This window comes from Myxocyprinus asiaticus, chromosome 1, assembly GCF_019703515.2.
Source record: "Myxocyprinus asiaticus isolate MX2 ecotype Aquarium Trade chromosome 1, UBuf_Myxa_2, whole genome shotgun sequence".
In the NCBI taxonomy this organism is placed as follows: domain Eukaryota; kingdom Metazoa; phylum Chordata; class Actinopteri; order Cypriniformes; family Catostomidae; genus Myxocyprinus; species Myxocyprinus asiaticus.
This window is the reverse complement of record NC_059344.1, coordinates 67,203,271-67,221,658: the sequence shown is the minus strand read 5'-3', so window position 1 is coordinate 67,221,658 and position 18,388 is coordinate 67,203,271. Positions and strand designations below refer to the sequence as shown.

Genomic DNA, 18,388 nt, shown 5'->3' with positions numbered 1-18,388 from the left:
GTGAATTTCCGGTTGCAGCTCATTGTTTGTCCCTAGTGTGAAAATATGCCAAAAACAGTGAAGTCCGCACCGAAGAAAGGATCCAAAAAGATCGTCGCTAAAACTGCCGGTAAAGGAGGAAAGAAGCGTAAGAGGTCCAGGAAGGAGGGTTATGCTATCTACGTGTACAAAGTCCTGAAGCAGGTTCATCCTGACACCGGTGTCTCCTCCAAGGCGATGGGAATCATGAACTCTTTCGTCAACGACATCTTCGAGCGCATCGGCGGTGAAGCGTCTCGTCTCGCTCACTACAACAAGCGCTCCACCATCACATCGAGAGAGATCCAGACCGCCGTGCGTCTGCTGCTGCCCGGTGAACTGGACAAACACACCGTGTCTGAGGCACAAAGACCGTCACCAAATACACCAGCTCCAAGTACAATAACATCTGTTTTCTCAATTAACACAAAGACTCTTAAGAGTCACACACATTATCTTTAAACAAGCTTGTATCCAAACTTGATTCTCTGGCAATGACATTTGCATTTATAAATGTGGAGAAGAAATGAGTGTCAGTGGAGCTCCATATCAGTTCACTGTTTCTCCACTCAATGATCATATACAGTATTTATCATTTCAATGTTCAGTGTATCCACCTGCTTTACAAACTGAACTGTTATTGAACTCCACTGACACTCTCATTCTCAATGACACAAATTAAATACAAAATAATTTCATTGCAACTTTTCTAGAAATCTTTTATTTTGTTCATCTGGGACTTTAAATATAAGCGGTCCAGAATCTTATTTTTATCTGATGTCTGTCTGAATCTCAAGACAAGTTATTCTGAACTTGGGAAAAACATATTTAATAACTTTCCATAAGTGTAACTATTGTATTGTATTATATAATGTGTTTCCTCAAGGTTTTTCTCTCTATTTAAACATATAGAGTTTATTTCTTGTCACAATCGCTGTTGGTTATTTTAACTGTGGACTTTTAAGGCACAATTTTCAGTAAAGCTGCACTGAATCAAAATGTATTGTGATATGTGCTATACAAATAAACCTGAGTTGACTTTCAAACAGGAGAAATCATGTATCTTTAATTTCATCATAACTCTTCCATCCATATTTTATTTGTATACAAACAAACAAAAACAGAGAGATGAAAATGACACTATATTATTCACTCATGTTTTACATAAAGAGTGAGGAGTGTAACAACTCATGATGTCAAATATTGTTCAAATTTAAATGTCTTCAGTTGTTTTAAAGAAATAATTATTTTCTCCAGTGCAAAATATATTTACTTTATGACATTAATAGTCAACAGTTTAAGATAGTATTTAAATCTTTAAGAAAGCATATAGTCCAGAATATTTTAAAACCCAAAGACACACTTATTTAAACTACGAAACATCAGATCACACACAAATCCACACAATAAAACTAGATAAGATTAAAACTAAAGTGTTTATGCTGTTATTAATTATTTGAACATGAAACAGGTGACTTTGATCCAGAACAGGAAATATTCAAGTAAAAGATTCAAACAGAAAGCATATAAAAGCAGAAACACAAAATACAATGTTTTAAAATCATATGAATGATAAATCAATTATACAACAAATGAAACGTGGTGAAATAATTAACAGAAATTAAGAAAAGTCTTCTGAACATTTTTAAAGAGATTCAGATTGAAGTTTCTTCCTCTGTTACTGCATACTGACTTTAATCTTCAACAGATGAAACTATAAAATACAAAAACAATATTATAAACATGTCATTGAACTAGACGTTCATATTGTTTCCTCTGCTGTTATTGTCTTTGTGAACAAACATTTCATCTGTTGATTATATTGATCTATTTTACCTCTCGCTCTGTAGCATTTAAAAACCAGCACGACTGTCACGATCAGATATGGACAAACTGCCAGAAGAGAACTGAGAGTGTGTAAGACAGAAATCTGATCTGATGAATCTGAAAAAGAGACACACAAACACATGATGATTGAGTATATCTGAACAAGTGCACATGAATGAATAGAAAAGAGAGAATAAACTCTCACCTGTGACTGAGATCCAGCTCTTGGGTGACTGTCCTCTCTCTCCGTGTTTACAGAAGTAGAAACCCTCATGTGACTTTGAGACAGTAGGGATGCTCATCTCTCCTGTCGTCTGTTTCTGGAGGAGTGATCCATCTTTATAGAAATCAGCTGTGAGGATTGAGGAGTTTGTAGATCGATGTAAACAGTGTAGAGTCAGAGTATCTCCCTCAATCACAGGATGAACAGAACTCTCCAGAATCACATCACCATCTACACAACAGAGGAAATGGAGAAACAGCAGGAAGAAGTTTAAGCATATCACTGAATTTTAAAATGCTTAAACTAACACATTCAGCTCTGTTTTCAGTATATGTATCATGACACTATATCTGGTGTTATATAGACTCACCATGTACTGTGATGTTAATTTGTTGACTGTTTTCTCCAGATTGAGACTGACACCAGTACACTCCAGTGTCAGATGTTTTAAGGGAGCTGATTTTACATGTAGATCATGTAAATGAACAATCTTTCATTCTCTCACTGTCTGTGTTTCTTCTCACTGTCCATCCAGTAGAGTTATTGTGATCCTCACAGTTCAGAGAGAGAGAGTGAGATGAGAAGTGTTGTCTTCTGCTGGGACTGATGATCAGAGACACTGAAGGAGAAACAACTGAGACAGAGAGAGAGAGAGAGAGAGAGAGAGAAAGCTGTTTATTTATACAATAAACATACACACAGTAAGGTTTTTACATATTACTTCATCTCAATTTGTCAGCAAATAGTAAAAAATTATTTTCAACTTTACAAAGTACATCTCCATAAGTCTAAATCTTTTCAAAATCCAATAAATTTTTCATACAAAAAGAAAAAGAAAAAGCATGTATAATTCTCACTTTTACAAGCCTTTTAAACACAATCACTATATTACATTCATTTCCATATTTGATTTTCTGTTTTCTTCTTAAATAAATAGACATTTTTGCTTTACCAATAATACAATTGAGCAAACGCCCCTTTTTTTCCTTTGTTTTAGATTCCTTAAAACCGTAAATAAAAACAGTTATATTAAACATTTCACCGAAGTCATCAAAAATCACTTCCAAGAGTTCAAAAAGAGGTTTCAACCTCTCACAATATATAAAACAATGAAAGATAGTTTCTCTCTGCTCACAAAAAATACAACTGTCTTTTACTAGCGGATTAAGAATAGAAATAAAAGCATTAACGGCAACAATGCCATGCAAGATTCTCCATTGCAAATCTCCAATAAACTTTGTCAATGGTGGCTTGTATAATGTACCCCACATTGGTTTAAAACTAGAATCCACACTTAAATGACATTGCCAAGGATTATCAGAACGATGCATTAACTGTTTTTTATTCAGCACTTTTACACACACTTTATAAAAAGTTTTTCCACCAATAAACTCAATATTTTGGTCTTCCCAATTTTTTGACACTGTTAAAGGACAGTTAATATCTGTATCTGGCAAATCTGGAGAAATCATCATTGCTGGAAACAAATCTTCAGCGTTTGGCCTTCTTTTTAATATTGAAAAGTCATAAAGGAGCATCCATTCTTCTTCGGATAATGAGCCTCGACATTTTTCCAACAATTGTCCATTTGTACAACTCTTTTGGACCGAAGTCCAAGTCTTTGAGTCAATGCAACAGTATTACTCAAATTCCATCCAGTCACTTCCACTAAATCCTTCATTGTAATAATCTTCTCGTTTTTACATTTTTGTTCAAACCATGGCACTATTTCACAGGACAAATTCAAACGAGAACCATTAATAAAGTGTTCTTGCATTAACCAATGCAAAGATTTTCCATCCGTAGACCTTGTTATTTTCATCAAACTCCATGATTTTTGAACACCTTCATAAAAACGTGAAATTTCTTTTAAATTCTTTTTGTACAGTTTGTCCAAAATAATTATTTCTTTAATCCTAACTTCCCAACCTCACTTAGAAGCTTAAAAGCTATATTTGTCCAAGACAGCTTTTGATACAATAGCTTTTTAACAAACTGCAGTCTAAAAGCTGCTTTCCGACTAGCAAGGTGTAATATACCTTGTCCTCCCTCCTCTTAGGGAAGGTGCAACACACTCTTTGGAAGCCAATGTAATTTGTCCCAAAAAAAATTAACAAGAGAAGTTTGAATTTTCTCTAACAAGCCCACTGGTGGTTCTAATACTGCTAAGCGGTGCCATAACATAGATGCCACTAAATTGTTAATTACAAGGATTCTCCCTCTAAAAGACATTTTTGTTATTAGCCACTTCCACCTCCCCAATCTTCCTTGAACTTTTTCTAAAACATTTTCCCAATTCTTTTGCATTGTTGCCTCATCACCTAAGAAAATCCCCAAATATTTGAAACCTCCATTCACTCAACAATCCACCAGGTAAAATTGGTTTTTCATCCTTCCAATCACCTATTAAAAATGCTGAACTCTTTGACCAGTTAACTTTTGAAGAGGAAAATTTACCAAAATGTTCAACAATTTCTGTTAGTCTGTTAACTAAAATTATTATATCATCAGCATACACTGACATCTTTACAGTAAAATCACTATCATATTTGAAACCACAAATATTCTCCCTTATTTGACTTAAAAAAGTTCCAAAGCAATTGAATACAACATACCAGACATTGAACATCCTGGTCTTATTCCTCTTCCTACTTTGAACAGAACACTCAAGCCACCATTGATTTTCAATATGCTTTCAATATCCTCATAAAGGACCTTTATCATGTCTATAAAACCAGGAGGATAACCAAAAGCTTTAAAAGTATCCCATAAGTAATAATGTTCCACCCCGGTCAAAAGCTTTTTCCTGGTCTAGTGAAATCAGACCGAACTTTAGGCCAAAAAGCCTAGAAACCTCTAAAACATCTCTAATTAATGAGATGTTATCCACAATCGATCTATCAGGTATATAATATGACTGATCTATACGTACTATCATTCCCATCACCTCTTTTAGCCGATTAGCCAAAGTCTTAGATACAATTTTATAATCAGCACACAACAATGCAACTGGTCTCCAATTTTTAATTTCCTTTAAATCACTTTTTTTTTTGGGAGCAGGGTTAAAACTGCCCTTCTACAGCTCTGTGGCAGCTTTTTTCCATTCAAGCTGTCATTCACAACTTTGAGCAAATCTTCTCCCAAAAACTCCCAATAAGCCTTATAAAAATCAACAGATAATCCATCAATTCCTGGTGCCTTACCATTTTTTAATCTTTGTAAAGAAACATATAACTCCTCCTTTAGCAATGGTTTCACTAGTTCTTCAAAAGCTTTTTTAGACACCCGAGGAAGATCTTTATAAAACTGTCGTGCCAATAACTTATCTTCTTTATGTTCACAGACATAGAGTTCTTCATAAAACTTAGTTGCTCTTTTGCGTATATCAGCAGTTTTTCTAAGTTCTTTTCCATCATCAGATCTTAAACAATGAATTAACCAACTTTGGCCATTTTTAATTTCTAGGTTGAAAAAGAACCTGGACGGGGCATCCATTTCAGATATATATTTTGAAATCTTGATCTCACCAGCACCCACTGTGCTCTAACTCCTAATAGATCAGCCAAAATTTCTTTTTTATTTTTCAGTGCCCTAAAATTATCTTGATTTCCTATAAACCCACATACATTCTGAAGCTCCCCAGTTTCAATTTCTAATTTTTTTTACAGATCTAGCAATGTCCTTAGTTACATTGAAAGCATATTGATGACAAAACTGTTCTATTTGAAGCTTTCCAGCATCCCACCATTGTTGCAGTGAAATAAAATTTTCTTTTTGCAATCTCCATTTTCCCCCAAAAAACCTAAAGCATTTCTTAAAATTAAAATCTTCAATAAAAGCACAATTAAAATGCCAATATGCACTCTTAATTTTTATAGAATTAATATAAACAGAAGTAATGATCTGAAAAACCTACTGAACATATGTGACAACTTTTATAACATTGAGACTGAAACTTGAAACAATAAAATCTGTCCAACCTTGCTAAAGCAATGTGATTTTCTCTTACATGTGTCCATGTGCATTGTCTTATATTCTCATGTAAGTTCCTCCAAACATCACAAAGTTCATTTGATTCAATAAGTTGTAACAATCGACGTCTTGAGCCACTATGAGGCTCTAAATGATTTCTATCAATATCCCTGGCAGTACAATTAAAATCTCCACCAAATATCAAATAATGCTCTTCACACTTCTGAATTGTATTAGCAAGTGTATCTAAAAAAAAAAAAAAAAAACATTCTTTCAGATGCATTGACTGGAACATAGACATTGATTAATTCCAAAACAATCTTTTCATATTTTGCTGTAACTTTTAATAACCTTCCTTTTACTATCTCTTCTACATTACAAGAATCTGGCAAGAAATTTTTGGAAAATAAAATGCCAACTCCTGCACTAAAAACACTATTATGACTTAGACAAATCTGGCCATCCCATTCTTTTTGCCACTCTACCACATTTTTTTGTGTGCTATGAGTTTCCTGTACAAAAGCTATATCTATACCTTTAATTTTCAAAACATCATATAATTGTGCTCTTTTAACAGCATCTCTGCTCCATTTAAATTAATGGATGAGATTTTAAAATGACTCATTAGGAGAGAGCAAAACAAAAAGCACACAACATACACATTACTATTATTCCACCATTTGATCACTTTCATTTTGCATTATTTGAGAACTCAATCTTTGTATGATTTCCTTCAGCCGATACACATCTGGATTGGACAGACAATTTTCCACTCTTTGTCTCATCAAAAATCTGGCTGACTCAATAAACAAGGCCCAATCAGAAAAATAATCAGTAACTTCAACATTTCGCTTCCCCTTAGTAGATTGTAGAAAATGTCTTACTCGCTCCAAACTATAACCACTAAAATCTTTCAGATTTTTATTAGTGAGAGAATCAACTGATTCCCTCACACTGTCCGATCCTGAGATTTCATCAGCACTGTAGGATTCCCCACTAACTCCATCATCCTTAGTTGCACCAACATTCTGCATTTTCTTTCTTAGTTTTAGGCACAATTTCCCATTGATTTGTTTTTATTTTGATTGTTGGAATTTTAAAAATGGTTTCATCATCTCAAAAAATTTCTCCTTCTAGCTTATTCAGATCTATTTCATCACTTTCCTGCATTTCCTTCATATTCCCCTCTATATTTCCATTCACCTCCTCCTTGTCCACATTTCTTTCTTTATCTTGTTCTTTCCTACCAACTACAAGCACCTGTTCCATTTGATTACTCTCTTGATTCCTTTCTTCTGAATCCTTCTCCACAGTGCTATTGTTCTGCGTTTCTCTTTCAGGACATGAACGCATTAAATGGCCTTCTTTACCACATCCAAAACACTTTAAAGGGGACCTATTATGCAAAATTCACTTTTACATGGTGTTTGAACATAAATGTGAGTCGGCAGTGTGTGTACACAACCACCCTACAATGTTAAAAGTCCACCCACTCCTCTTTCTTATATTTCTATTAATAAACAGTGTCTCAAAATTACTGGTTTTGGTATCTGCTCTAAAGTGATGTCACTTTAGAGCAGGCCCTGCCCACGACTGGTGACAGACTCCACCCTATTATCATAGATCCTCCCCTGAGTGATCGACACACAGTCTGCCATTTTTTTCCACGTTGGAGCAGCTACATTGAGAAGAATAATGTCTCAGCTTCATAAGTGTCATACGTGTTCTGTTGTAGGCTGTAAAAGTGAACATAAGAGTCTTCATGTACTCCCCGCATCAGAGCAACTGAAGACGCAGTGGACAAGTTTTGTTTTTGAAGAAAATGTTCCCCAAAACATACCAAATTTCATGTATGTTTGAGCAAATCATTTTACACCAGACTGCTTTGTGAATGAGGGTCAATATAAAGCAGGCTTTTCTAAATATTTGACTCTCAAGCATGGATCAGTACAAACTGTTCGTGTTCCAGCTTTATATGCTGAAGATGTAAGTATCGCACTTTATATTTTGTGAATGTTTGCAAATCGCATGATGCAAGACAACCCCCTAAAATGTCATGTCTCGTTATAGCGCATAGCTAACGTCATTACAGTATATTTTTGTGTTGCTCATCCATCGTTGCTAAATGGCTGAAAAACACTCCGGTATTTACGGTGTCAGTCATATTGGTTCTGATTTGTTGTTGCTATAGTATCCGAAGCAAGAGCTGTAAAGGCACAGCCCTGTTCCAGAAAGGGGGCGGGGAGCAGCAGCTCATTTGCATTTAAAGAGACACACACGAAAACAGCGTGTTTTTGATTCCACCCAAAAAGAGGCATTTACAACATGATATAATAAATGATCCGTGGGGTATTTTGAGCTGAAACTTCACAGACACATTCTGGGGGCACCTGAGACTTATATTACATCTTGTAAAAAGGGGCATAATAGGTCTCCTTTAAGCTTTCAGTTGTCACAAAGATAACATAGTCAAAATCGTCAATCTTAAACTTCAGAGCAATGTTCAAATCCTCTACACCACTCTTCATCACCATATATACTTGTCTCCTGAAAGAAACAACATGTTTCAACAATGGAGACTTACAACCTAAAGGAATCTTCCTTATGGTTGAGACAATCTGACCATGTCTTGAAAGTTCCCTTTCAATAATTTCATCCTTGATGAAAGGGGGCACATTTGAAAGCATGACTTTCTACGCTGGATTAACCAGAGTTAAAACTTACACAAAACTATCATTCAGAGTTATTCCTTTTTCAACAACATTGTTCACTTTTTCAATCTTATCCAAAAACAAAACAACAGCACCATTCATCCTAGATGCAGACCATATGCTATTATATCCAACAATTTTTCCAATCGCTATACTAACCTCCTCCACCAAGCTCTCAATGCCAACCGGCACTTTAATTCCATGCTGCCGGGTGAGCTGGGCAAAACCCGCTCCTCCCGAACTATCCATGGCTGCCAGTTTAAAATTGGCTAACCCACCCTAATCCTACTCTTACCCCCACAAAACCCACAATTCCAATTCAGCAAGATATAACAGTAAAAACAAACGTAACAGACCATAAAAGTTGAGAGAAAAAACTCCAGCCATGCTCTGAAACACACTCCACTCGCTCCACAGATGCTCACGCATGTGCAAACACACAGACAGAGAGAGAGAGAGAGAGAGAAATTAAGTTCAGTTATTCATGTCATTAGAGATCACTGTGTTCTTGCAGGACAGCTGGGAACTATTCCAATGTCTCATCACTAGGTCCCATTGTTGACAAAGTTATTATAGTTTTGCATTTTCAAAATTGTTTTTTATTTTAGTACCGTTCACATTTATTTAATTTTCCTTTAAATTTCAGTTCAGTTTTAGTTCATTTCATTAATGGTTTTGCTAGGTACAGTTTAGTTTTTATTTTGTGGACACATTTCTATTTTGTTTTTATTTAGTTTTAGTTTTAGTAACTATAGTTTAGGAATTAAAAGAATACTTCCAGAGTAATCCACAAATTAAGCATAAATGAAGCAGTAAAACAGTCACTTTGCGCATCTCTCTCAGCATTTCCTTTACACACTGAGTTTCCGTTTGCATTTTTAGTGCAATCATTGAATTTGGGGAGTGATGAATTAGGGGTCAAGAAAAGCAATTCAAGTTTTGTAGGCTGCCAAATCACACAGTCTAATGGTCATACCGGTCTCAACAAACCAGTTTACAAGTGTGCTTTTACATTTCTTGTATTCATGTGAACTTGTCATCCAAACCTCAATCTTTGGGAACACGAGGTCAGAGTCTGCTGCTTCTGAAGTTGAGAATTACTTGCACATGCTTCATCATTATCATTGATACTCTTTCTTTTTGCATCTTTAGCCATGAATAATTTGTACTCTTTGTGATGTTCACAAATGTACTTTCAGGTTGGTGGGATTTTTTTCCCCTTTAATTTAACTCAAAAGTATTGGCACTTTGGTATCACATTGATAATTCTTTCAGGCTGCTGCTATCATGAATACACTGACACTTGAGTCATTATTAAACTGACTTCATCTGGTTTCTTCTATGAGTCTGTAACATAGTGAAGACTTTAAATTTATGTATTTATATATTTTTCCCTGTTGTGAAGTTATGGAGCCAAACTTCAGTTACTTGCAAAGAAATAACACATTTATTAATTAGTTATAAGTCATAGAAGAGAAAGCTAAATTTTAATTTAAAGAGTGATGTTATACAAATGGTTTTCCAATCTTCTCTCAGTCTTGCTGGGGCTTTCTCTGAAGAATTTTCCCATACAGGGCGTATTTAAATGCATTAAAAAAACTCCCTCTCCATTGTTTAAACATGAATTACATTCTCCGTCTGGAATGTGCTTTTAAGTTTTAGGTCCAGATAAAATGAAACAGATGTGTAGAACTTATAAGCTGTTGTGCAAGTCTTGTAGAAGTAAATGTTGACCACATAAAGAACAAAAAAAATAAATAAATAAATAAATAAACCCATGTCTTGGGCTTGAGAGTAAATGAGCTGGTTACCAAGTAAAATATAAAAGTGAATGTAAATTAAAACACTTTACTGAACACAATATAATATTGCATAAACTTAAAGCTAATAATACATTATACAGCAGTGGTTCTTAACCAGGGGGTCGGGACCCACCAGGGGACCTCAAGATCTCTTAAAATAATTTAAAATATGATAGATTATTATAATGTTTATATAATAATTATATTTGAACTTACTGAAAATGCTAAAAATTTAATAACTCCCTTCAACAGCTTGCTTTTTCTGAAGAATATACAGTTCCAGACACTTCTGGAATCACAAGTTTTAAGGAAATATCTCATAATAGATATATCTTATAATATAAACATCTAATAGCCTACATGGGAGTCTTCAAATATTTTCTCCGACAATGGGGGGCCTTGGAGTCAAAATGTTTGAGAACCACTGTTATACAGTAAACAACATTATCATGAAAATATACCAAATTAATTACATATTATATTAAATATGATAATATAAAAAACAATAATAAAAATTGCATACTTTTCTAAGTTGAATTAATATTTAATTATGCATGGCTAAATCGTGGTAAGTGAAAATTGTGTTAATTCCATGAATTCAATATTAATTAATTGAAACAGTACACATAAACATTTGTATGTTTCTTAAGGTGTAAATATGACGTATTTTAGTATTTAGATGATGTCAACACATCAATATTGTACGTTTCTGTATCTATGCAAACGTAAGAAAATTTACATTTGCCGAATTTTAAATGCTGTTAGTTGAGATTAACTAGTATTGAACCGAGAATATTCTCTCTCTCTCTCTCTCTCTCTCTCTCTCTCTCTTTTTTTTTTTTTTTTTTTTGCCCTGAACAGAGTTGAATGTGAACACTCACATAATACAATCATTGTAACAGCATCACTGATGTGTGATCTCTGTGAGTCTTGTTTCCTTTCTCCTCTACAGCTGTATTTACCACTGTGAGATTTGTCAGATGTGATTCTGTACACTCTCTCAGTGCTGACTGGATTGACTAAACCATCTTTAAACCAGCTGTATCTCCACTCAGTGTGTGTTTCTCTCTGTATGTCACATGTGAGAGTGACAGTCTCTCCTCTGAATATCTGTGATGTTTTAGGATTTACAGTCAGAACAGGTTTAGGTCTCTCTGTAAGAACCAGAAACAAACACACAACTCTCACTTTACACAACACACATGTTGCATCCAGAGTTATGAACACACACACACACACACACACACACATGTGAGTTTATGCTTTAAGTTCATGTGCACAAAGTGTTTCACAGTCAAATGAAATCGATTCTTTAATTAGGATCAGTGTTCCAGTTGACATATGGTGGTCAGTACTATGTTACATATATTCCATCACATTTACTCATATGACAGTAATGTTGAGATCATGTCTCAGTTTCATCAATCAATCATTGACACTCATCTCATTAACTCTAAAACATGTTTAATATCTGTCGCTCGACTCCACTGTAACAGGTCAGATATAATCGTGACTGAGACAGGAGGTAAAACATCCGATGTCTCACACTCAAACTCTATTTTAATATGAAAAACATGAAGAAAAAACAAATACTATGCAGTGGTTTCTTTGTGTATCAAAAAACATGGATGTTTCAGCACACAAGAATCTATTGAACCGTATTTCTATATTGCTTCGAGTCACTGCTGCAGATGATGATAACAACACAAGAGACTTTATGTCAGTATGTACAAAACACATTGATCAGAGGAGTAAAACCAGCAGCTCAGTCATGGTGTTCAAGACATTATTGAACATGAGTGTATCAGACTCAGTGGAATATGACTGCAGTTCCAGTGCCAGATTGGATTGTGATTTATAACTTAAAGGAATATTCTGGGTTTAATACAAATTAAGCTCAATCGACAGCATTTGTGGAATAATATCGAATACAGCAAAAAATCATTTTGACTCGTAATATTTTTTGTGATAATCAATATTACAGGTGCTGGTCATATAATTAGAATATCATCAAAAAGTTGATTTATTTCACTAATTCCATTCAAAAAGTGAAACTTGTATATTATATTCATTCATTACACACAGACTGATATATTTCAAATGTTTATTTCTCTTAATTTTGATGATTATAACTGACAACTAAGGAAAATCCCAAATTCAGTATCTCAGAAAATTAGAATATTGTGAAAAGGTTCAATATTGAAGACACCTGGTGCCACACTCTAATCAGCTAATTAACTCAAAACACCTGCAAAGGCCTTTAAATGGTCTCTCAGTCTAGTTCTGTACGCTACACAATCATGGGGAAGACTGCTGACTTGACAGTTGTCCAAAAGACGACCATTGACACGTTGCACAAGGAGGGCAAGACACAAAAGGTCATTGCAAAAGAGGCTGGCTGTTCACAGAGCTCTGTGTCCAAGCACATTAATAGAGAGGTGAAGGGAAGGAAAAGATGTGGTAGAAAAAAGTGTACAAGCAATAGGGATAACCGCACCCTGGAGAGGATTGTGAAACAAAACCCATTCAAAAATGTGGGGGAGAACCACTACGCACAGACGTATGCAAGACATGGGTTTCAGCTGTCGCATTCCTTGTGTCAAGCCACTCTTGAACAACAGACAGCGTCTGAAGCGTCTCGCCTGGGCTAAAGACAAAAAGGACTGGACTGCTGCTGAGTGGTCCAAAGTTATGTTCTCTGATGAAAGTAAATTTTGCATTTCCTTTGGAAATCAGGGTCCCAGAGTCTGGAGGAAGAGAGGAGAGGCACACAATCCACATTGCTTGAGGTCCACTGTAAAGTTTCCACAGTCAGTGATGGTTTGGGGTGCCATGTCATCTGCTGGTGTTGGTTCACTGTGTTTTCTGAGGTCCAAGGTCAACGCAGCCGTATACCAGGAAGTTTTAGAGCACTTCATGCTTCCTGCTGCTGACCAACTTTATGGAGATGCAGATTTCATTTTCCAACAGGACTTGGCACCTGCACACAGTGCCAAAGCAACCAGTATCTGGTTTAAGGACCATGGTATCCCTGTTCTTAATTGGCCAGCAAACTCGCCTGACCTTAACCCCATAGAAAATCTATGGGGTATTGTGAAGAGGAAGATGTGATATGCTAGACCCAACAATGCAGAAGAGCTGAAGGCCACTATCAGAGCAACCTGGGCTCTCATAACACCTGAGCAGTGCCACAGACTGATCGACTCCATGCCACACCGCATTGCTGCAGTAATTCAGGCAAAAGGAGCCCCAACTAAGTATTGAGTGCTGTACATGCTCATACTTTTCATGTTCATACTTTTCAGTAGGCCAAGATTTCTAAAAATCCTTTCTTTGTATTGGTCTTAAGTAATATTCTAATTTTCTGAGATACTGAATTTGGGATTTTCCTTAGTTGTCAGTTATAATCATCAAAATTAAAAGAAATAAACATTTGAAATATATCAGTCTGTGTGTAATGAATGAATATAATATACAAGTTTCACTTTTTGAATGGAATTAGTGAAATAAATCAACTTTTTGATGATATTCTAATTATATGACCAGCACCTGTATGCTACAAATGATGTCTAGTGAGATTAACTTGTATTAAACCCAGAGTATTTTTCTTCTTCTTTTTTTTTTCTCAAAGTTCTGTAGACACACTTTCTGTATTCTATAATACAGTCAATTTCTAGTCATGTTTTTTTTCTCCATGTTTTTTTTTTCTTTTTTATTACTTTTTTCTTCATATGTGTCTAAATACCACTGCAGTGTAATTTGTCCTGAACAGAGTTGAATGTGAACACACCTGATTCAGTCAGTATAAAAGCATCACTGATGTCTGATCTCTGTGAGTCACTGATTCCCTATCTGTCACTCACTGGACGTTTTGTCGATGTAGTGACACTAGGGGTCACTCTTGGGAGCCTGAGACACCTCTGGTCTTTGATAAAAGGAATGAAAATTGGCGAGTGGTATTTGCATGCCACTCCCCCGGATATACGGGTATAAAAGGAGCTGGTATGCAACCACTCATTCAGATTTTTTCTTTGAAGCTGAACGGTCATGCTCATTGAGCTGAATATTACTGTTCATTCACCTCTGCTGGAACTGACGGGGCATTTCAGCGGCTGCTCCCTCCTCTGCACTGGTGCACTGCAGAGAACGCCCCTGGGCGCTTCGGCAGAAAAATTAGAGAGTATATTTTCTGAAAGAGCATTTTTCCCCTCTTAAAGAGTATATATTTCTCTAAAAGAGCGCACACACGGAACATCTTTTTAAAGACGTGTCTTTTCAAAGATGCCTTTTCGATTGTGTGTTATTCCTGGTTGCGGTCGTTATCTCTCAACTTCGGATGGTCATGATCGCTGTCTTTCGTGTCTGGGCGTGACCCACACGGAGGCAGCGTTTGTGAATGGTTCATGTTCTCACTGCGAGAACATGACCATGGCAACGTTGCGGTCGCAGCTTGCTTTCGTAAGACTCCCCGCCTTGGTCCTTCTACCTATGGGTATGAGGCCAGCACGGCTAGCACTGGGGGTGATTTGGGGACCCCAATGTGATCGTCTCCGCCGGGTATCCCCCCACGGACCCCCCATTCCCCAGCACTCTCGTCTGCCCCAATCGGGCTTCCGGATGAGTTCGCCGGCTCGTCTCATGGCGAGTCTGGCTTCTTGTTCGGAGCCCGCGAAGATGATGAACTCTCGAGCGCAGCATTGGAGAGCGGGCTTGTCCAGTCGGACGCAGAAGCCTCAGCTGGGCTTCCCCCTTCAGGGATGATCGCCCAGTCACAGGCCGATGCCGAAATGATGGACATGCTTTCCCGGGCGGCCACAAGCGTTGGGTTAGAGTGGAACCCTCCGCTCTCCCCTGAACCCTCGCGGCTTGATGATTAGTTTCTGGGCTTGTGGTGCTGCTCAAAGCAGCCACGCCCCGCTCCAGTGCCATTCTTCCCGGAAGTGCATGAGGAGCTTACGAAGTCATGGGAGGCACCTTTCACTGCCCGGCCCCGACTCCGCAGTTCCCCCGCTCTCACTACACTCGATGGCGGGGCGGCCAAGGGCTATACGGTGATTCCCCCGGTGGATAAGGCACTCACGGTGCACCTATGCCCGCAGAGCGCCGCCACCTGGCGTGGACGCCCTAAGCTCCCGTCCAAGCCCTGTAGGCTCACGTCGTCCCTGACGGCTAAAGCCTACAGTGCTGCTGGACAAGCCACCTCTGCCCTGCACGCCATGGCTCTCCTGCAGGTCCACCAAGCCAAGGTGCTGAAAGAAATGCACGAGGGTAGTTCTGCCACAGATTTGATGCAGGAACTGCGCTCGGCGACCGACCTCGCTCTCCGGGTGACAAAGGTCACGCACGGTCTCTCGGGCGGACGATGGCCACACTAGTGGTCCAGGAGCGCCACCTTTGGCTCAACCTGGTCGAGATGGGCGAGGCCGACAAGACACGGTTCCTTGCTGCCCCCATTTCCCAGGCAGGCCTATTCGGCGACACTGTTGAGGACTTTGCCCAGCAGTTCTCGACGGTGAAGCAGCAGACGGAGGCAATCCAGCACATCCTGCCCCGGTGTGGCTCAAGATCCCGCACCCCATCTGCTCGTCGCCAAGGGCGTCCCCCTGCGGTGACTACACCAGCACTAGCTCCGCCCGGCACCCGGTGTGGAGCCCACCACAGGAAGCCGACGCCACTCATCTCACAGCCGGCGCTGAATAACGGAGGTCCTCGAAGTGCCTCTGAGACCCAGGGACGAGGGAACCCACTCACGTGGAGCTGGTAGGAAGACCACTCCATCCCCCAGTGGAGGGCCGGGTGGAAAATCTTTTGTTGCCTTTTTGTTTGATTTTGCCGCACGCCCAAGTGGCTGCGGTACCCAACAGTTCAGCAAAAGAGCAGCTTCATTTCTCCCTGGGTTACATACCCGGTGTGTACGGTCGTCACCACAACTATTGTCCACGGGTTTTTTCTTGCAGGATTGGTGCTCCTGTGGTGCCACTGTTTCGGTTATGCCATAACTATGGCATATCTCGCCCAGAACATGTCGCCCCCGGTAGGGCTACAAGCCCATTCCACCAGAGGTGTAGCGGCTTCCTGGTCCCTGGCCAGAGGTGCCTCTCTAACAGACATTTGCAGAGCAGCGGGCTGGGCAACACCCAACACTTTTGCAAGGTTCTATGTTTGGGGAGGTTACGTGGCTACCTGGTGTGCTGGCTATGAGGCACACAGTGGTCTGCCCACCACACACCGCCAGTTCATGTAACACAGTTCAGCCAGTTGTGGCGTTTCGTATAGGGACCCCTAGTGTCACTACATCGACACAACGTTGAGTGAGTGACAGATAGGGAACGTCAATGGTTACTTGTGTAACCTCTGTTCCCTGATGGATGCTGAACTACCCGCTGAAATGGCTGGACCTTATATCGGCTCCTCAGCATAAAACCTGAATGAGTGGTTGCATACCAGCTCCTTTTATACCCATATGTCTGGGGGAGTGGCATGCAAATACCACTCACCAATTTTCATTGGCCTTTTATCAAAGACCAGAGGTCTCTCGGGCTCCCAAGTGTGACCCCTAGTGTCACTACATCGACACAACGTCTCGTTCCCTCCAACAGGGAACGGAGGTTACATAAGTAACCATGACGTTTTCCTGGGGGTCTTACTGGGAAAAATAATGTGGTTATATAGCATTCCCTAGCTCTGGCTGCAATTATTTTAGACCCTGTTTACAGCTGGTAATAAGACACAATTCTGATGATCCTATCACAAATGGTCAGCACAAAAAAAAAAAAAAAAAAAAAAAAAAAATATATATATATATATATATATATATATATATATATATATACTGTATATGCAAATGGTGTGTACAATGTTTTGTGATTAGGTCACAAAAAACACATACAGAGGTAGTCAAAAACCACATCACATTTGAGCTTTAAAACGCTGTCCTGATTCATCCCGGATGGCAGCGAAGCTCCACCTCTCACCAGTCAATCACCCGCCGAACAGAGTTTAAAGTTACATGTGGACTTAAAAGTAAATATCTCTTCTGATCAGAAAACCTGAAAAAGGGATTATATCCCCAAGTATGAGAACTTGCTCCTCCTCAGTGTGTCTGTCTGATTTTAACACGCAGGATGACACGTTGACAAGCACACACATCTGAAACTGAACTTACACAGGTACTCCACTAAAACAACTGATAATTTTGCTCAAAATGTTGTGCTTGTGCTTAGATTAAATCTCAACTGCAGCTGGGAGAAACAGCACACCGGTTGTTCATGCTTTCTTTGTCTTTATGACTTTTTTGCAGTTTATTATTGTTCAGTAATAAACAACACTAATATAGTGATTGAAGCATGTCCTCATGAAATCAAACAGGCTCTCCTCAAAATCCCAACACCCTAAGGAAAGAATGAATGGACGTACACCACCACAACAGCTTTGTTTACTTGACAACGGAAGTAACACCCATATTTCTTGCTAAGCATCACTGGATGTAGGAAAAAGGTGGATAGTAAAAACAAATCTTGCAAATGTGTGTGTGAGTGTGTGTATCTTTGTGTGTGTGTGTGTGTGTGTGTGTGTGTGTGTGTGTGTGTGTGTGTGTGTGTGTGTGTGTGTCAGATTGCTGTCATTAACTGGAAAACAACAGATGACTTGTAATGCCAACAATAACCAAAAGATGGCTGTAGAGCTCCACTTACTGATGCCCTGGTTGTGTGTGTGTGTGTGTGTGTGTGTGTGTGTGTGTGTGTGTGTGTGTGTGTGACTTTGTTTTAGGTTACAAACTGGTAATTACAGTACATTACATTACATTATTATGCTATAAATATGGTTTATGAGGA

The 18,388-nt window shown here is 38.5% G+C and overlaps 1 protein-coding gene across 2 annotated transcripts in view; it reads left to right on the top strand.

Annotated features, from left to right (window-relative positions):
- The first annotated feature begins 11 nt into the window (after nt 1-11).
- The window catches only part of LOC127447923 (Fc receptor-like protein 1), a 23,586-nt gene continuing 5,209 nt past the window's right edge, over nt 12-18,388 (top strand). Inside the window, exon 1 of one of the 2 annotated variants that reach the window (XM_051710147.1) lies at nt 12-415. In XM_051710147.1, the coding sequence (XP_051566107.1) occupies nt 46-415 (370 nt within the window). In that variant the 5' untranslated portion in view covers nt 12-45. The remainder of the gene's footprint in view (nt 416-18,388) is intronic. The other variant, XM_051710156.1, reaches the window with a different exon arrangement.